We start from the raw sequence: 22,179 nt of genomic DNA on the forward strand, positions 1-22,179 counted from the left end.
ATTAAAATAATCAGAGGATATATTTGTAATTCAGACGACCGTGGCATGAATATGCTAGCAGGTGATAAATGGGAAAGCAAAATAATACCAACAAAGCCTAAATAGCTTTGTATACAGGTAAATGAGAATGGACTTGTCAGTATTTACATGACTTCTAAACTAACTACGTTACATAAGACAGGTTTATACGGTTAATAGTATTATACTATACAGGTATCGACATTGTATACACTAAACAAACCAGGTAAACAAGACATTTGTTATAGTTTGCTTAATATAAGTTAAGTAGACAAATTACGTTAAATAGGGAAACAAGATGGAATAGCTTACTAATATAGATATACAAACAAGGTAAACGTCATTCAAATGAACTTTACTTCTGTAAGCCACCCACTTTATCTCGCGAGACACATTTTTATAAGTAATTTCGCGAATTAAAGCGAATTCATAAGTTAGTTTAGTTAGAAACATCAATATACATCGAATTGAATATATGGTATTTGATTAATTGATTAATTTTTAATTCGAGTTAACGAAAACAAACAAAAAATACCGCTGCGAAATGTTTTATGATAACAACACATCTACATCAGCAGAACGATTGTAATTAAAGCATTAAGCGGATGGATAAAGCTGTTCATATTTGTCACAACATATCGTTTCACTTCTATGTAAAGCTAGCATTCCAATGACAGATAGTTTCGCAAAAACACTCGACATAGCCTTCTGTATATATGTTAGCAAGGATTAGTGCCGTTTGTCGCCGGGGAACCATTGTCTGGAGAAGATACCAATGGACCAATAGATTCCGCTAAGTCGACTTCTTTTTCCTGAAAAAAAATAATAGAAGACTACACATTCTAAAAAAACGTAAGGTTTATACGTTTCTTTCAAAATATGAAAACTAACAAATTATCTTTTTCAAAGTATATTATCCTATCAAAGTAATATCGCTGAGTGAATTTGCGACCCAGATTGTGGTCACATTCTTAATTCAAATTCAATATCTCCTCATGATGGATACTTTGAAAAATAATGTGTTTTCTATTTTTCTTCACCTGGATAAGAAAAATGAACGGTTCTTAATCAAACTCTTTGACCATTTTGATTCTGTGTCAATGGCAGTGTGCAGCATTTTGTTAATGATGCGTTTCAGAATAAATATATGATGCGTTTCAGAATAAATATATGATGCGTTTCAGAATAAATATATGATGCGTTTCAGAATAAACACATGAAACGTTTCAGAATAAATATATGATGCATTATTCCCTACCTCATTTATACCAGGATACTTCAAGTCACAGCCAAACTTCCGCAGGATACTTTTAGGGATACACGAACGCAAATAGTCATGCAGTGGGACTACCAAACCTGGATCGACAGGTTCTCGTGCTTCAAACAAAATAATTGTTTGTTATTATTTTGATATGGTTATATTGCTTTTTTATCAGTTAACTTCTCCCGTAAACAAGTTTTATTTCATAAATAATTACCTCGTATAGAAGTAATGACATATTAAACATCAAAATGTATCGATATTATTCTTACCTCGAAAACGGCTCGTAAGGGATCCGACCGCTAGTACAAGGACAAGTCCGACCGGCAACAACCATTTATAGGAAAGGGAGTACAGTACGTCTAGTCCTTGTCTGTCATAGAAGTAAACATTGATAGAACAGAGATCCCATGCTGTAGGTTTTGACTGACACACAAGAGTCAACTAGAACTGTGAGCCAATGGATAAATAATACCCCGCTACCCAAAGTCTGTTTAATCTTGTTTTGACATTTATGTAGGTTTCCATGGGAACCAAACTTCATATGATGTCTTGAAAACTGAATCCATTGTATTTGTTATACTTTATGAATGCTATTTACCGGCAGCAAATTTAAGCTTTATTGAACAATATCTTAATTTTACCCATTCATTCGTTTTGTTTCCGTGGCAGTATTTACTGATATTATACCATGTGTGGTGTGATATATTAGGTAATCATGTATTGCTTCACCTGTCCAAGTAGGAACTGAAATTTAAATAGCCAATTATAGGCAGGTTGATTGAATACATTCACGTCCTATTGACAGCCAGGGTCATTTAAGGACGGCCCTTCGTATATGATATGTGCCATCGTCATGTACATGTATTGACTCATAACTATTCATCCCGGTTGACTTCATATGCCAAATCCTTAAATATGACAAATATCATAATTTATAGAACAGAATTTCCCGGTAAAAAATCTGTGATGCATTATCGCTTACCAAGTCCTCAATCTGCTTTGATACATTTCATATTCGTTACATTATACTTACGGCCCTGGCGTCAATGGTGGAGAGGGCGTGGACATAGAACTGTAAGTACCATTTAATACCACGTCCGTTGTATTCAAGTAAGCCGCTGTATCCGTAAATAATATGATATTTGGACAGTTTATCGTAGATGGTGGTTCTAGTTTGTCATATTTCCGTATTCCTGGTGATAATATCTTTCCAAGCGATACCCATCCGACAAAAACAAAAGCAGCACAACCGCCAAGAATCGCACCCTGTATATATCGAATACAGTAAGCTTCGATTATATTGGTTTGTAAATTCTACAGTACTATATGGTATAAGTAATATAATGATTTGTACCACAGATTTTATCTAGGGTTTTTTGTGTGTTTATAACGAATTCAATATTGTGGCAGTTCACCTCATTTCTGCAGCAACTTTGCACTTAAATAACAAATTGTAAATTACTCAACACCTTATCTGTACATTCGTAGCAAAGACTATCATTAATACTATACATGATTGATTATAAACATATTTTCGAAAAATAAAAGCTTTTTCCATTGTTTATTGACTTTCTAGTATTTCTCCCAGAAAATAAAATGATGTATAACGAAATAAAAAAACAAGTTTTGTCTTATATTTGTTCCTTCCATCTATACACAGGACAAATTATAATGAAATAAGTATAAAAGAGTTTTACTGTACACTATTTGAGACAAAACAAGCAATTTACAAGTTTTACAGAATAATTAAAAACCCATTTATTTTTTGTTGATAACTAATTTGGCGTCGCGATTTATTGTCAAATTCAGAAATATTCTAATAACTTAAAACGCTATAAACACTTTGGAGAGCGGAGGGTGAAACAGAAAAAAAAACCTATTTCAAAACACTGTTAAAATTGAACGGTATTAACCATCATAATAATAAATTCTTTTGTCTTATTGTATTTTCTATTATTAATCTTCATTATGTGGAAATGTTTGTTTTATGCCTGCTTTGATAAAAGGGACAGGCTGAAAATACGACAATCTATTTTGTCTACAGCCAAGGGATCTTTATACACAGTTTTGTTGAAATTGATAATAATGGGACCTTGAGAAAGTTTTCTTATTAAGTAAGTGGTCTTTGTACAGATGTGGACGCTAAGACAGGCTTAACTGTATATGAATGTACTAACCAATGAATTAGCTGTTGGAACCAGCCAACCGAGCATCATAATTCCAACCGTCGCACCACCTGTACACGCTCCGGTGATATCAAGTATCTAAATGCAAAAAATCATACATTCAAAAACGTACTGCAATTATTGTCAGAATGTAATTTTCATGCTTTGATAAATGCTGGTGAAATAAGAATTACCAGAGGGAAAAATATAAATAAAGATAAAAAGAATATTTGAGGATATGTGAGAGAAAGCACTCCTGTCCGATGATAGTAATTAAAATATGGAATAGTCTCCCACCAAATATTGTTAATGCAAGAACAGTCAAACATCTTGAATATGAATTGATTCACAGTGTACTACATCTACATAAGTATCCTTGCACTGAAAAAATAAATCTGTAAAATTCTAAAGCTGTCTGTCATAGAATTTCCTTACGTTGTTACTATCAATTTATGTATTTATGTAAAAGAAAATATACTCATATTAGTACTTCGTAGCCTAGTATGTCAGAATCACGTTTTCATGAAAGTTGCGAATTTCTTTGAAACTTTGAAGAATGTTGATAAAAACGGATTCCGTCAAATGACGTTATCGCTTGTCAGAAAATTGAATAAATAACACTTGGTTAAGAGACCTACCGAAAATGATTTGCTTAATGTCTTATAAACAGGCGTTGTTGTTTAATTATGTGTGAGGTTTGAAAGGTAGAGGAAAGCGGGAGATACCTGGGCAAAACCACCGACCTACGGCCAGTACCTGACAACAGCCTCACAAATCCTACCTGAGATACTGGTCCCTCCATCCCAGTTATGACGAAGGCAACGAACACAGCCAGTCCGCCAAACAGAACCACTAGTGCAATAGACAATGTATGGCATTTGTTAATTTGTGGTAGAATTTTGATGTCAAATTAAACTGTCCGTTGGAGGATCCAGGGAACTATCTTGTGGAATTCCAAAAATGTTTTAATCATTAGTGCAAAAATGGTGAAATAATTATTTGTAGCGAAAATTATCAAAATGAGGGGTCCTTTTGAAGATCACGACCACATCCCCTCAAAAATAGATCTGGATCCATCACTGCTTTATCAAAATATGAATATAAACATGTACGTTATTTGTACAGCGAAATTAGTCAAGACCCACAAAAAGGGGAGGGGCGTTTATAAGGAAAGGGTGCTTATTTTGTCAAATGCTACACTATCAAGATCCATTTTGCAAAATATTAAGTAAATGTTACCTTTGCAAATTGCATTAAATCGTATTTTTTAAAGTATGATATGTTCAACACCATTCAACTGTTTTAGAATGGAGTTGTCTATGAAATACATTACCTGATAATTGAGCAATCCGTATAGCCTTTTTATCGGACATAGGCTTGCAGTGTGGTTTGACGATATCTTCCCAGAATAACGCTGCCATTCCACTCAGTAGTGACGACATTGTGCTATAATATCAAGTAAAATTCGTACGTAAAGCTATTTTGTATACATTTAATAGCTCAATCCCAGAATTGAATACCTTACGGAGCTAATATGCACACTTTGCGATAAAACGAAGACAATAACGACCTAACTTCGATTGCACCGTTCTACTGATTGACCCTTCATATATATATATAAGAGTTACCTCCCTTATGCTTCACTGTGTCAGTCTGATGTCATAGTTACCTCCCTTATGCTTCACTGTGTCAGTCTGATGTCATAGTTACCTCCCTTATTCTTCACTGTGTCAGTCTGATGTCATAGTTACCTCCCTTATGCTTCACTCTGTCAGTCTGATGTCATAGTTACCTCCCTTATGCTTCACTGTGTCAGTCTGATGTCATAGTTACCTCCCTTATGCTTCACTCTGTCAGTCTGATGTCATAGTTACCTCCCTTATGCTTCACTCTGTCAGTACTGATGGTTTGAAACGAAGGGAGTTAACTCTGATAGATCCTGATGCTGAGTGACTGTCTTACCGAAGTTAGTCTTACCTAAGTGAAGCGCTGAACAGTGCCGCCAAGAATATTCCTGGTAGACAGGGTGTATCTGCAAATATGTCCCGGACCAGCTTCGCCATTAGCTAAACACATTATCATAATTATGAACAATTTTAATGACATTGTTATTGAAATATATAACTTAGCAATGAAATAGTGTTTGATGGCATCGTTGACGAAGTATATTACTAAGTAAATACTAAAGGAGTTCCTAACGGAAAGCGCGTTTGATAACAAGACAGTAAGTAATTAAATAAAGAAAAAACTATGAAATAGCGGATAAAATACTATAAATACTTGGACGTATGTATAAGCAAACCTGTTATTATTTAGGAAGTAGCCTTAACCAATAACAACCTAAACAGAATTGAGAGAACCTGAGGATATTTTAACTAGTTATCACAATAGTAATTATATTATATTAATAAAGTACAGCACACCTGATTTGGGTTCCTAACTTGTTTCGCTGACAGAGGGTCACATCCAATAACGTCGTAGTAAGCGAACATTATAGCTCCCGAGATAACGGCTAAACCGGAGATGAACAATGACAGTGCTGCCGCTATAAAAAACATCCTAAATAAATAAATAAATAAACAAATATCAACAAATAATTAAATAAATAAATATAAATAAATAAATTTGTTTAAGCAGTTGTATGATCTCTACTTTCTACTTGCGAAAATAACGTGATTAAAAGTAAACATCTTATGAGAATTTATTGTTATTCTTTTCTTATTTTCATTTTAAGCGACATAGTCGAATGCCATCATGCAGGAATTTGGATCCATTGTATATTTAGGTTATAGGACATTTACAACATAACTTTTACAAAGATGTTTTATTCGATGTATGACCGATAAGTCGAAAATTTTGTCTGTTTCCGTCGACTTCGACTTATCCGTGCTTTTACTCTACTTTTACTTCTCTCCATATAAGATAATATGATGAAGTGAATAGAATTTATGACGTCGATAAGGTATCAATATATCATATCAATAGGAAATTCAGCTGGAATATTAGACTCTTAAACTAGGGGTCAAGGAAGTAATATCAACGGTCGTTTTCCAAGTTACAATGGATTCATATAAACTTATGTTGATGGATATGAATAGTAGTAATTATAGGGCAAAGAAGTATTTTTCACAGTGTGGTTAAAATATTGTCGATTTTTTAAAGCGATCTGCTCCTTTGTCAAGACACAAAAAAGAACAAATAGAATTGCCTATTAAAGACTGTCACGAATGTTCATAGTCTCGCATTCCACAGACTCTCGCCGCCCTGAACGAGCGTCTGGTCCGGTTCGTGTTTGAATTTTGCGACCGGTAGAGGGCACACTGAAACGGTAAACAAACATGGACGGCAGCAGACGAAGAGTAGAATACATCTTCTTTGTGCATTACGGTATTCCGAAAAAAGTAATTTGTATTTCTTATCTGGAAATCTATTTTTCAATTTTTAAGTGTGGCTAACAACTTTTTTTCTTCAAAATTTGTATCCGTCATATTTGTGGGTATGTATCTATAAGCCAATGAAAAGCTTTCCCGATTTTTCGGTAAGCCTCGATTTCAAATCACAGAACGGAAATACGAACCGGACCAGACTCTCGTTCAGGGCGGCGAGAGTCTCGGGAATGCGAGACTAGAATGTTCAGAAAACCATAAACAATGATCACATATAGAACATACAGATAAACTAAAGAGACAATTTTGATGCGTATTGTCTGAATGATCCTTCGGTTAGTCGCTGTACATTTGTAATTAGTTCGCTGAAGGCGTATTTAGTTATCTAATGAAAAGCATATTAAACTCTAAAGCTATGCAACACAAACTAGAATTTGCATATTACAGAGTTATCTGCACTTGCGGGTAGGTATTGATTGTGACGTCATATGTTTGCGAGCGTAACGTCATACGTTTCGGAGAAAACGACGTGACTTGCACGCACAAAATAATGACGAAACAATCGATACCTACCTGCAAGGGAGCTTACTCTGTAATATGCAAAGACGGATTACAGTATCGAACGCCGTCTTAATGTTACCGTATAATTGTTATTTCCGCTGAGATGAAAATATTGTGCTTTCGCGAGACATTGGTAGTATCACAGAAATGTGATATGCGAAATTGAAATATTTAGAAATGTGAATCATATATACTATAAATACCGGAAATTTAAAACAATTAAAAAATGATTTTAAGTTAGCTCCCTTGCGGGTAGGTATCGATTGTTTCGTCATTATTTTATGTGCGCAATTCACGTCGTTTTCTCCGAAACGTGTGACGTTACAATCGATATTTACACGCAAGGGCAGAAAATACTGTAATATGCAAATACAGATTACCTGAACAAGAATTACTATTACCGTTTAGCCACTGGTACTGATGGTGTGGCTTTGATGCGTTGGTATGTAGGTTGGGCTACCTGTAGCCTGATTCCAGAGAGCATACCTCCTATAAAAAGGCTCCAAAAAGACTGGCGCAGGGTAGGGTCAGGATCAAAACTAAGAGAAAAAGTAGGAAAACGTAGGAAGTCAAACAAATCATAGCACACTTAGAATTTACTTGTTATAATATTAATTTACTAAATAATCGATAATAAAACTATTATAAGTACCTCTACTAATATATACCTCGACTCATTGAAAATAAATTTGCAAACATAGATCTCATAGGTCTACATACAAAGTTTCATTAAGACTGGTGCATACTAATACACATTATCGTGTTCACAAGGTTCAATAATTATTATCGCAAAGGGCAATAACTCCGTAATAAAGTTAAAAACGAATCAAGCTGATTTTCAAACTCGACTGAGATCTTTCCAATGTAAGTCTCCATACACAGTTTATATTAAGCTGGATGCATATTTATGCAAGGTATCGTATTCACAAGGTTCCATCATAATTATTAATACAAGGTGCAATAACTTCGTAAATTACCGTTGAATCAAGCTCATTTTCGACCTTGTCCGAGATATTTCCAATATAAGTCTACATACACAATATCATTCAGCTTGATTCATATTTACTTTAGTTATCGTGTTCACAAAGTTCAATTGTTAATAATTTCAAATGACAATAACTCTGTAAGTAACAATCGAATCAAGCTGATTTTCGGACTTGTCTGAGATATTTCCAATGTTAGTCTACATACAATGTTTTATTAACCTCGGTTCATATTTACACAAGGTTCAATTATTATTATTGCAAAGGGCATCTTTGTATATTACTTTCGAATAAAGCTGATCTTTGAACACGTTCGAGATCTTTCCAAATTAGTTTATAAACAATGTTTCATTAAGATCGGTTTATATTTACTCAAGTTATCGCGTTCGCAATGTCCAATAATAGTTATTAGTGCAAAGGCCAATAACTCCGTTTATTACTATCGAATCACGCTGATTTTCAAACTCATCTAAGATCTTTCCAATGTTAGTATACATACAAAGTTCCATTAACCTCTGTTCATATTTACTCAAGTCATCGTGTTTAGAAGGTCAAATAATAATTATTAGTGCAAAGGGCAATAACTCCGTAAATTACCATCGAATCATAGACGTTTTTAATCTCATCCAAGATATTTCCAATGTTAATCTACATTACAAAGTTTTATGAAGATCGGTTTATGACAGCAATTATCGCGTACAATGTCAAATAATAATTATAAGAGCCAAGTGCAATAACTCCGTAAATTACTATCGAATCACGCTGATTTTCAAACCCATTCGAGATCTTTCCAATATTAGTATACATACAAAGTTCCATTAACCTCTGTTCATATTTACACAAGTTATCGTGTTCACAATGTTCAATAATAATTATTAGAGCCAAGGACAATAACTCCGTAAATTACTATCGAATCACGCTGATTTTCAAACTCGTCCGAGATCTTTCCAATGTTAGTCTACATACAAAGTTTCAATAACATCGGTTCATAGTTACTCAAGTTATCGTGTTCAAAAGGTCCAATAAAATATTAGTGCAAAGGGCAATCACTCCGTAAATTATTATTGAATCACGCTGATTCTCGAACTCATCCGAGATCTTTCGAATATAAGACTACATACAAAGTTTCATTAACCTCGGTTTATATTTACTCAAGTTATTGTGTTCACAATGTCCTATAATAATTATTAGAGCCAAGGGCAATAAGTCCGTAAATTACTACTGAATCACGCTGATTTTCGAACTCGTTAGAGATCTTTCCAATATTAGTCTACATAAAAAAGTTTCATTAAGATCGGTTTATATTTACTCAAGTTATCGCGTTCCCAAGAAAATGTTAACGGACGACGGACGAAAGAGTAGCGCAATATGTCACCATGACCTATGGTCAGGCGACCTAAAAATGGAACTGGATTTGGGTACTTGTAGTTTCCCGCAACCTTAATGGCTGACGAAAGAAATAGAAGAAACGTTTTTTTTCTGTTGAGATGATCAATGCATATATATTTCTACTTTTTGTTTTTGTTTGTTTGGGTTTTTTTGCTACTGTTCAAAACTTAGCCAAAATTAAAGCTAAAAAGTATTAAGATCGATACACAAACGTTGGGGTGTGAGATAGCTGAAGATGATGAAGGTTCTATTTTCCCTTGATAATGTTTTGATGACTTAATCAGATTAACTACGTAACTTTGGCATAACACTGGCAGGATTTCAGCGTGTCTTATAGTAAGGTCGACTTGATCAATCTACTGATGTTACATTATTTTCAATCTAATTAAAATTTGATGTTCATTATCTACGCCGTACACTTCGTACAGTGTACAGAGTAGATAATGAACATGGAATTTTAATTAGATTGCATTATTTTCTTTGTAATGTTGACAAAATAAATAAGACGCATTTGTAAACAAAGAGAAACATTCCAAATATTTACCAGAACATGTTAATGAACTTTTTGCAACTCTTAAGATTAATATGTGTTGTGTACAAGTGATTTTTACTGGAATCGGTTCAATTGTTTCATTCCCATTGCGCTGATTCAAATTGAGATTTTGTTTTAATGTTGATCGATAAGAACACATTTTTTATTCTTGAGCCGCGTGTTAGTTAGACACATTGTTTTCTGAAACATATTCAAACGTGCCATCTATACTGCGGGTATCCCTGCGAGATGGTATTCGTGACATCATGAATATTCATGAATGATTCATGAACTTTCAAGAATTTAATCAGATTGTGGTTCATGAAAAGAAAGTTTATGAATATTCATCAAATGACTCTCATGAACTCTTCATGAACTGTTATGAATCAATGAAACATTCATGATTGTTCTTGATCAACATGTCAAGAATTATCTATTCTTCAAAATGAAAGAAAATATTTCATTCATTTATAACAATTTTAATGAATATCAGTTATGCATAAAACTTCATGAATGATTCTTGACATGCTATTTCATTCATGTTGATGAATTTAATGAAAATCCACTGAAGTCACATGACTTGTTTCATGACCACTTGAGTCACATGGCTTCTATTATATATTTCCCCCCAAAACAGTCACAATCTAAAATGGCTGCTGTATCTGCTGGCGTATGGAAGGGGAAACATTATTCATCTTAAAATGGCAGTTCTGGCACATTAGTGAACGGATTATTCCATTCCTGGATTTCTTTACGCACAGATGAACATTTTCAGTAAGTTTTGATTTATCTGCAGTTCTTTTTCTATGGTGATTATGAATAGATATTGGTTTGTGACATTTTGTCAAACGTTATTGAATTAAATTGCACATGAAAAAATATCATGCTTTAAAATCATAGCTTTATTTTGGACATATACTAATTTATTTGGAATGTGTTATAAAATTTACTGCTGCGTATCACCGCAAAAAGATTTTGTAAGCACATCTGTGGCAGTATGAAAATAAAATGAGCAAAGTAAACTGTTAGTGATTTCATGTTAAACTCTCCTGATGTTATATATTAATATATAAATGATACCTATTGTCATTTAAGCATTGAACGTCTTTCAGTTGGCATTCATAGCCAATATGAATGCAAACTGGACAGAGGCAAATGCCATGAAGCGCGCTAGCACCTTATGCTGAATTTGCCTCTGTGAAAAGACGTTCAATGCTTATATTTACATTTGATTACAATTTTATGATGAAATTCCAAGGAATTTTGCATTTATAATGAATTAATCATTCGTTATCGTCATGGATGGAACAGCCATTTGAACAGCCGTCTTCCGTGATCGCTGGCACGACAATTGTGACGTCACAATGATAATGACGTCATAATAAGCGCTTGAAGTTCATTGTTTATATGACTGCCAACTGCGTTTGGTAAGGTTACATAGTGGGACTGCATTGAAAATGTAAATATAAGGATTTGTTTCACTAAATGTTGATTTGGTTCCAATATAATTATCATTGGTTTGATAGAAAAACCCCAGTAGAGATCATGAAATTCAGATGCCGCTGACTCCAACTTGCATTCATTCATTTAAATTCATGAACACGACTTAAGTTCATGAATATATATTCATGAACTGAACTGGAACAGTTCATGTTTCATGAATATTCGTGAATTCGTGTGCATATTGATGCAAGTTGTACTTCATGAATGACTCATGAATTATCACGAATAAACATTCATGATGTTTTCAGTTCATGCATATTCTTAAAATACTCATGAGCTTTTTTATTAAATTTCATGAATGTTCATGATTTCATGAATGAAAGGATTCATTAAAGGATTCATTAATGTTCATGAAATACTTTTTCCTAAATTATTCATGAAGTTTTAAGTTCGTGAATTGCATGAGTATATTCATGAATTATTCATCAACGTCTCACAGGGGTAGGTATGCATTTTAATCAACGCCATTATTTGTGAGCGAACCTCGCGCCGTTTTTAACGAAAAGTATATATAACGTAACGTTAACACACATGATGATGTATCCAGCATCTACCCGCAAATACGTTATATTTCTCTGGAACAAATTTTTGCGGTTTGCTTGCGGTTTACGCCAAGTACTCACTCTAGCATGTTGAAGCGGCCCTTTTCTATAATTCTTGACCAAGAATTCGTGATTCCACCAGCTTCAATAGTGCCCTGACCATGCAAAAAAATAGAAGAAAAAAACTAAAATCATATGAAATTTATTATTTACCCGGTCAATACTATACAATTAAGGCATTTTGAAGAGGTCGATGCATGTTTTTATTGAAAAAAAAAAAATTATCGTCCGAGGTTGATAATTTTTGTTTGGGAAATAAAAACATGCATCGACCGAATTCAAAATGCTACAATTGTTTTATTATTTGAATTGGTTTTCCTTTGCAAGCAATAAATAAAAAGACATATATAACAATCTAGTGTATATATCTGCATTTGTATTTCAGGATATATTACCAGAAAATGAATGGGTAAATATCAAAATAATCATACCAATGATACGAGGATTAATATATAGCTTTCCTATCAATCCTGATTTCCAGATACAAGTACAGTAGAAGATGGCGAATGCATCCTCATACTGCAGTTTTCATAGTTATCAATGTCCGATAAACGACGTGTAAAGCTTATATTACTGTCTAAATAAAAACATTGCCCTTACGTGTATCATAATTACAACTTTGTTTTTGTAGCTCCGACGTTGTTTAAAATGTTTCATCAAAATTACCGGCAGAGAGGTAAAACCATCTGTCTATCATTCGCTGCACATGTTTGACGAAAATGTGTTACCAACAAAATCGTCATCTTAAAAATGCTTAATTTATCAACGTTACATGTCATTCAAACGCTTAAATGACTTCGATGCTTTTTTCAATGTGTCTCTGCTGCGTAGCTGATGCCACAAATAAACTACAATGCATTCCGAGAAGAGAACTTTTATGTAGCCAGCCAATGAGATTGCAGCACAGGCCTAGCTCATGCATATTTTATCCGGATCGGCCACCGTGAATATTAATTAGCTGCCGTTCAAGGTGTTTGTCATAATGGGGCTTATATCGTCTTAATGATAGCACTTTGTATACATGTGTAGGATGAATTCGAAAGGAAAATTATCGCTCTTTCCAACGGCAGTAACCGTTTTTATGACGATTTACTAGAAATGTGTTTTTATAGCCGCTACAGGTAGGCGGGTTATATATTTGAGTCTAAAATCTTGTCATCCTTCTCGTAGATTTTTTATCGTTTTTTTTTTATCTAGAGCTCTAAAACATCTAAACATGGTCTTAGGGCACTCTGGTGGTTCCATGATTAAATAATCTGTAACTAATTCTCAGATTCCTGTGTCTGATTCAAGTATCATATCCCATTAACATTCCTGAAGCGGATTGGTAGTTATTACAGGATAAACAAAATACCTTTATGATTACGGAGAATAGTCCCACAAATATCAGAATGGCTTGAAACACATCCGTCCATATAACAGCTTTAAATCCTCCCTATAAAAGAGCGATAAAAGATCATCAAGGTTTGGTTATCAGGTACACATTTCGTATGGCAGGGGAAATAACTCGTATTGATATTTCTAAAAGATGTTCCACCGCCGACAGAGAATAATTGGGGTTTAATCGTGAATATGTATGACTGATTAACACAAAAAATAACATGAAATAATTTATTTCGCCTTTGGTGCATGCGCAATCATTACTTCATTCCATATAAGATATAGTGCCACGGAATTGTTTCGGGATGCAATGAATTATTTTTTGTATTGTAAACTTGAAGTAAAATTAGAAGCTCAAACTTTTCAATGGTGGTACTGGTGTAAAGTAAGAATTTTTTTTAACTGAAGAAAAATACTAAATCGTCTGCTCCTGTTTTTGATAGTGAAAAAATACCATTTGTCAGCGGTGGAGCATCTTTAAGTTCATTGTTTACTAATTTGTTTATTTATATAGTATATAGATACACATGGCCAGTGTCAAAATCTTGGCGAGGGTAAAGAAAGAAGAAAAATGTATATCAGATGACTGTGGTTATTTGTTATCCTGCAATACTCAAAAAACATATTTAAGTTAAAAGATGTCAACAATGTTTCAGACTTATTCGTCTTCCAATGTTTTGCTCCTCGAAAGTAAGTCAGTCGATTCGGCGCACGTGCTGAAATTCTAAAATATAGATGATTTTTCGCCAGTGTCACACACAGCAAAATATATGTGATACATGTAGGTTGCATGGTGAATGTATTTATTACCTAGTTATGCATTCTTTTATTCATTTTTCTTTCTTTCATATTCGACCTGTGTATGGTGGATTATACTAAGATGATAAAAACGTTTCCTCCTCTGCTACGATATAGCTGTCTTCCGACGACTCGACGTTGATGCCAGGGACAAGATAATGGTTTATTCGTACAACGGTTCACTTGTAACCAAAACGTTCATAAATCTAACAAAATGCCAAAACAAAAGACCCAATGTTAATCAATGGAATACACCAGATGTCGATGACTAATACTTACAATAATGGTATATACTAGAACAATGACAGTCAGTGAGACGATAGATACTTCCATAGGGATGTCTGTCACTGAAATATATTGGGAATATAAAATCAAATATGCCAATATAGACTGTCAATGCTGATGTAAACAATAAATAATTGTTTTTTACAAAAGTAAAACATATTTGGTATTCAAATGTATAATAGATAAGATAAAACAACAGATGGGATAAAGTATGCATCATCAAACAGTCTGCATCATGTACAACGTAAATGCATATAACTCCATATTTATAACAAATATTAAATATCTACGTTTAGTTTTCATTGGAGTATATAAACCGACAGTGATATTAATCCCTGGAAAGTCGTGGGTGCATGCAACATGCACATGCATTGATAATTTGTTCTTTACTGTAAACAAATAAAAACAAGAATACGAAACAACTCTTTACACTTTTGATTAGATATCCTAAATTGCGTTGTATAAAGGTCTAAGTATGCTGCGTATTTGTAAAAAAAAAGTCATGCATATAAAAAAACTAATTTGTTAATAAGGATTATGTATCGATTCGTAGTCAGAATAATGCTAAATGACAATAATCTTGGAGTTAAACAAAATAAGCTATGCATCATGTGGTGCCTTGTAAATCGATGACGAGGTACGGGAGTGTCCGTATGGCGGTATTTATCCGAATTAAAAAATAAACAAAGATTAAATATAATCAATATAAAAACTACCAAATTATAAAATATATGATGCTGTATCTTACCCATTTCCAACGTGATGGCTGGTACGAATATTACATTTCCGAGATAGTTAGTCTGAAATGTTAACTCCGGCATTAATCTTTAAAATACGTCTATGAAACACACGTACAACTGTTATGTAAACAACCTACATTATTCAACAGTGCATCCCTAAGACAACATAACTTACTTAACTTCAAAACATCTTTATCGATATTCTTTGAAGTTAGCGAGGTATAGTTAGAAAGTTAATCATCGTTATTCATAATATTCAGAAGATAATACAGTTTTTGGGGTCTTTTAAACATTTTGTAAATATAAAAACTGTGTTTGTTTAGGTAAGTAACTTTATGAAAAAAATAGCTCATATCCTTTATTTCATTTTACGTGCTTGATCAACATCACTGACATCAGATAATTATTTCACCACTTAATAACACTACTTACCAGGGATATCAAACTAAGTGTCGTTGCAAACAGTCGAAGACCATGGGACTTGAAACGCAATTCTAAATACTGAAAGTGTAGTAAAATTACAAAACACTTATCGGATAAATTATTTAAGTGAGTGGAAAAATACTAACTTGTATATCATATAGAACACAAACTTGAAGAGCAATGCTTAGTGATTACTTGCAGACTACCATCCTATCAGAATATAACTTCGAACATATTCTTGAAATGCGTTGCCAAGTGCCTAATTGCTGTTTTAAAATTGCTTATATATATACATGTATTACTAAAGTCTATGACTTGCTTGGTTTTTTTTCGTTTTTTGTAGAAAAAGCATTTAAAGTGCTCTACATATTTTTCTCCGCCTCCTTATATATATATTTGTTGACTTTCGTATTCGAAACGTTATTAAATGATTAAATTCAAATATTTATTTTCCACCTAACCACATTTAAAATAGTTCGGAGGTCTTCGAACTGTTCCGATCCATTCTGATATGTATCGCTGATGTCGCTCATGATAACGTGATGCAACTCGGTTTTCCGATATCAACCGAAAGTTATCAACATGACGTTGATATGTGCCGCTTTCAAAATGTCCCAATTCCTTTCCTCTATCTGAATGGTATGGATCCGAATCCTCATATATGTGTATTAAGAGTAAGCATTACATGATATACAACTTTAAGCATAACTTCTAAACTTTATGTAATCAAAAATACATCTCTGTTCTCAATAGCATGTTATTTACGTAGCAGATGTAATAATTACTGTACTAGTATGTCAAACTTTGTCTTATTCAAGAAGGATCAGCGAGTGACAAGGAGAGAGACAACATGGGCACGGCATGTGATAGACATTAGATCAGTTTGTATGGCATAACATGAGGATTAGTATTATAGATGTGATTGTCACCTGAGCTGGAAAAGACCCATTATTCTAGTATTTATATTATATGTTTGTAAATTTCATATCAAAATACTGATAATCTCTCTCTCTTCCTCTCTCTCTCTCCCTCTCTCTCTCTCTCTCTTTCTCTCTCGCTCTCTCTCTCTCTAATAAAGTTTATCTGTATATAACTTAGGTCATCCATTTGCTTGTATATGTTATAAAATAACTGGAACGGGCTTAATATAAGTTTTTTAACTTGTGCCCAATCCTTTTTTGTATTGTAAAAAATGCAAATAAAATATGTTTAAATCAACTTTGTCTCTGTAAAAAAATAACAAATCGCAAAGTATTTAGATGAATTCGATAAATTAGCGAAATGAAATCCCCTCGTGAATATTTAATAGGAACAATTGGTATCACTTACCTTATACATACTAGTGCTGCTGAGATGCCATTGTAGAGGTAATATCAAAACCATAGTCATGATATTCACAACAAAATTACCTATAATGGACATATACCACTGCATGCCAAATAAATACACCTCCGCCGGAACTCCTAACATCATGATCCCGGATTCATACGAAACCATTAAGGATAATGCTACAGGGATGGCGCCCATATTTTCGTTGCCAATAAGAAACTGTCTTGTTGTTTTCTGGGTGTTTCCACGTAAGGAGTTATACAAACCGATCCCAAGACAGAAAATCAAGGTCAAGACGAATATGACGTAGTCTTCAACTTTCAAAAATGCCATCTTGTTTCCTAAATCGAGTCCAGTTGGTTAATGAAAGTGCTGAAAAAGTAATGGATTGATTAAAATTACTACGAAACTGAGTTTCTTTAATGTATATACAATATTTCGCTATGTCGCTATTATAGGCCGAAAATATTGACCTCTGTGCTTGTTGGAAATAAAGCATTCATTTTTAGAATGTTCATGCTATTTTGCTTAACAACGTTTTGCCAGCCATACTCTTTCAGAATAACTCTTTTAACTGGTTTGTATTTTTGACAAGGTCACATTCAGCATTCACAAAAAATCTGTCAGCTCTCAAACACAAAAAACACTATTACAACAAGTATAAAATCATGGGTTATTGATTTTCAATTAAGACCATATATTAAAAATAAAACAATGGTCATAAAAACAATTAAAAAAATGTGTCTAATATGTACAAGGAAGAAAACACAAGAATGGAATTAACCGAGAGAAAGCATAGTCAAGAAGGCATAGTTAACGATTGTTATTTTAAAATACTTCAAAAATGCACATTGCAAAAAATATAAATTCAATTTCACATGCTTAGCTTACCAGACTCATACAAGAGTTTTGCGTGAAAATGCTGCAAAAGTTCGACTCCTCTGGAATACGGATGATGGAGCACCACGTGACCGCTCAGGATTTTTAAGTCTTTTATGTGGAACACTAGCCATATAGAGTCATGGAAGAACCCATTTTATGAACACTCTTCCGTATACATATATTATATGTACTATGAAAAACGATATATTGTTAACTGATCAAATATTATTTACTACATATTTACTACAGATCAAAATACCGATAAAAGCTTTGATTGTTGTTTATCATATTATTTTTTACTATTTGTGTAGAAATGTGGAAAAAGTTCATCAATATTCATAGATATCGTCAAGAAAATACGGTCAGCTGTACATAAACAAAAGTGTATGACCCCTGTTTTATTGTAACTCTCATTAAATATAGTAAATTACCGGTATTTTACATAAAATATGGTCGTTTATAAAACCCAGGAAAACATCGGATTTATATATGATTATCGCATCAGATGGTGTTTTATTAATACCTTAGCGAATAACATTATGGTAATACATGATGTAAATATGAAATGGTACTAACATTAAAACATAGCTACGCTTAGCCATCATATTTCGCTACTTCAAATTTATTTTATTTAAATGAATGTAAAAGGAAATATGCAAAGCACCTACACGGATTCCATGTGTAGAATCTGTCTTTCGTTTAGTTTTTTTTTTTTTTTTTTTTTTTTTGTGCGCTCTGTAAATCATAATTAGCTTTTGTTTTATTTTTATTCTTTATTTTTTTACGCTCTGTAAATCATAATTAGCTTTTGTTTTATTTTCATTTTCATTTTTTACGCCCTGTAAATCGGTTGTAAAACTAACGATCAGTACTATGATTAGCACGCTTAAAACAAATTCATAGTTATAACGTAATATTTTATTTTTTCCAATCATAGTTCCTATATGTCGTTTGTGATATGTGTTTAACAAACTATACTTATAAATAAAAATGAAGATATTTCGTTTGTCCCCATAAAGGTTTGTTATGTGAAATGATATTAAGCAAACTTAACGCATAAACATAATAATTATTTATATCTTAAATATCAACTCATGATACAATCTTTATATTAATGTTCGCAAGAAATTGTGATCAAGATCACCACATTGTTTAAAACATTTGCAACTCATACGGTCAAAATTATCCCGACTCCTTTCAAATCAGACCAAACCACTTCTTTTCGCAGCATGTTTAATTCTAGGCATATTTAATTCTTGCTAGACAGTATGATACCAGCAAATTGTTATATGCAAGCGTGTTCAAGTCTAGTACCAATGCCAATAATTTGTTGATTTTGAATTATTGCAAGGTACATCATTTCAACCCCGAGACAAGTATGTATCTAGTGAAGTGATCATTGATAATGCGAAATACTAGCATTGTCTTAGGGTATTATTCTTATAAGATTTATTGTATAACGAATAAATCAATTTATTAAAGGAGCAAAAATTTAATTCAGTTTCGATGGAATGTTAAGTTGTGCAGGTTTGGGGCAATAATTTTCGTTACAGCCGGTGTGTATCATTTCTGCCGGAAGTAGTAGCATTTAGTATAACGCGTTCTCTCTCAGTAAGCATGCGCGGTGAACACTTCCTTCTTCGTCGCGGCTTGAACAAATCTGCAAGGAAAAATTTTCAAGCAAGGTTTTCGTAAGTTTTGTTGGAAAGGTATCAAGTTATCGTTCAATTCTAGATACTTTAGAAACCTGATGATACTGAGATGATTGTCTAGCGGTCTCGGAGTTCGATGTTTTGAGTCAAGTGTGATTACGCTGGAATTTTAACTTCGGGTGCCGGAGATCGCATGGAGTAGCGGTGTACAGCAATGGCCGACTAAACGGCCTCTCTTGTAACAAACAGTTATTAACGCGTTTTTAGTAATTAGTATAATAAATAGCTATCAAATACAATTTTAATAAAATAACGAATATTTCATCAAAGATAATGCCTAATTACGAACCACATCTTTTTAAATTATATTGTCTATTATTGTTTTGGGAGCTAAATAGGCATAAATAATGTGGTGTCTATGGTACGGATAATGTATTGAATTATATGTGTTTTTATGAGATCTACAGATAATCAGCATGCCCAGGGCGAAAGGTATTAGCCCTCGTTCAAAGAGGGCGAGGCAATACCGTTCAACAGTATCGGTACCATCTACAATAGAGGAACAATTGACAACACCTGTACCTCAGCACGCAAGCCTTTCCGGAGATCAACCCGACCAGGTTCCAATTGCAAGCTCAAGGAGTTTATCACATGCAACCTCGCTGACCCCGACACCCTCACCAGCTCCAGCACTGGAACAAGTCCAGAACACAGTCTCTGGAGATCTAGGTATGGATCTTGGTGATTCCCCCCTTTCTATGGTTAGTGTATCATTAAGTCTAGGTGAGAATATTCATCAAACTCTGAAAGAGAAGATCTGGAAAAATAAATACATAGAATTAGGGGCCTTACTTGATCGAGAATCAGAGTCAGCTGTTAGGTAGAATTTGGTATTAGTAAATGGGGTATTACAAGTCAAATCTACCCAAAGCAAACGAAAAAAATAACAATATAGAAGAGTGGACAAGGGCATTTCTCATTTTTACCAGTGTCTATTTATGCAAATGCCCAGAAAGACACCAAGAGTTCATCAAATATATGAGTATTGTTAGGTTTGCAGCTGATCATTTTGAGGGTGTTGGTTGGAGGAATTATGATATTCAGTTTCGGTTAAAACAAGTGCGCACTCCTATGCGGTCTTGGGCCGAAATAGATTCTGAATTATGGCAAATTTTGGTGTCTGGTGCACCGAGGAGTATTCAAACACCTAACCCTTCTCTTAGTAGCAAATGTTACAGCTTCAATTATCAAGGGCAGTGTAGGAGAAATAATTGCCAATATCTACACACCTGCATCAAGTTTAATGGTGCTCATCCAGCGTGTCGCTGTGGGTTTAATGCAAATCCGCAACATCAGTATAGTAGTCAAGGGAATTTTAGGTTCCACGGGCAAGGCATAAGGGGGAATAATCCAAATTTTCGTTATTACAACCCCCACAGATTCACAGGGCAAGGTCAGCAGCAAGTCAATACCAGACCCAAAGGTCAAAATATGGGACCTAGGGGCAACCCCAATTAGGTTTCATCCTCTTAAGGTTCATTTGGAGAATTACCCATTGAGAGTTGAGGGTGCAGAGTTAGCAAAAGGATTTGAATTTGGTTTTGGTTTGGAATATTTAGAACCCCGTATTCCTTTGGATTGTACTAATCTTAAATCAGCAGTAGACCACCAAGCAGCTTTGGCTGAGAAAATTGAATCGGAGGTTAAGTTAGGAAGAGTAGCAGGTCCTTTCGTTGACAAGCCTTTAAATAACTTGCGCCTTTCCCCGGTGGGTGTTGTTCCTAAAAAGTCTGGAGAATGGAGAATGATAACTCACTTATCTTATCCGGAGAACTATAGTGTTAATGATTTCATTGATTTTGACAAAGCATCTGTGAAAAAGCAGTATAAATGATACATAAACTGGGAAAGGGGGCCTTGTTAGGGAAAAAAGGATATAAAATCTGCTTTTAGGTTACTCCCAATTCACCCTAGTGATTTAGATCTTTTGGGTTTTCGTTTTAAGGGACAGTATTATATAGATAAATGTTTGCCTATGGGCTGTAGCATTTCTTGTTCATTGTTTGAAAAGTTCTCTTCTTTTTGGAATGGTAAGTGTGTGAAAAATCTAATTCAAAATGTATAGAACATTATTTGGATGATTTTCTTTTTGCTGGCAGGAAAGACACAACAGATTGCTTAGAATATATGAACACTTTTGATCAGGTGTGTAATGAGTTAGATGTTCCATTAGCTCCAGACAAATGTGAGGGTCCTACACCTTGTTAGACATTTTCAGATCTAGATA

The 22,179-nt window shown here is 33.9% G+C and overlaps 1 protein-coding gene across 1 annotated transcript; it reads right to left on the minus strand.

Annotated features, from left to right (window-relative positions):
* Positions 1–382: 382 nt before the first annotated feature.
* LOC138306989 (sodium-dependent multivitamin transporter-like) lies at positions 383–18,068 on the minus strand. The gene is made up of 16 exons (XM_069247596.1): positions 17,359–18,068; positions 16,039–16,107; positions 15,615–15,666; positions 14,861–14,928; positions 13,758–13,838; positions 12,425–12,498; positions 7,796–7,933; positions 5,871–6,006; positions 5,425–5,513; positions 4,781–4,893; positions 4,229–4,299; positions 3,460–3,546; positions 2,316–2,548; positions 1,552–1,652; positions 1,277–1,395; positions 383–830 (listed from the first exon to the last, which is right to left on the minus strand). Exons 1-16 carry the CDS (start codon positions 17,689–17,691, stop codon positions 738–740), a joined length of 1,857 nt encoding a protein of 618 aa, XP_069103697.1. The 5' UTR covers positions 17,692–18,068; the 3' UTR covers positions 383–737.
* Between the last annotated feature and the right edge of the window lie 4,111 nt (positions 18,069–22,179).

This window comes from Argopecten irradians, chromosome 14 (genome assembly GCF_041381155.1).
Source record: "Argopecten irradians isolate NY chromosome 14, Ai_NY, whole genome shotgun sequence".
In the NCBI taxonomy this organism is placed as follows: Eukaryota; Metazoa; Mollusca; class Bivalvia; order Pectinida; family Pectinidae; genus Argopecten; species Argopecten irradians.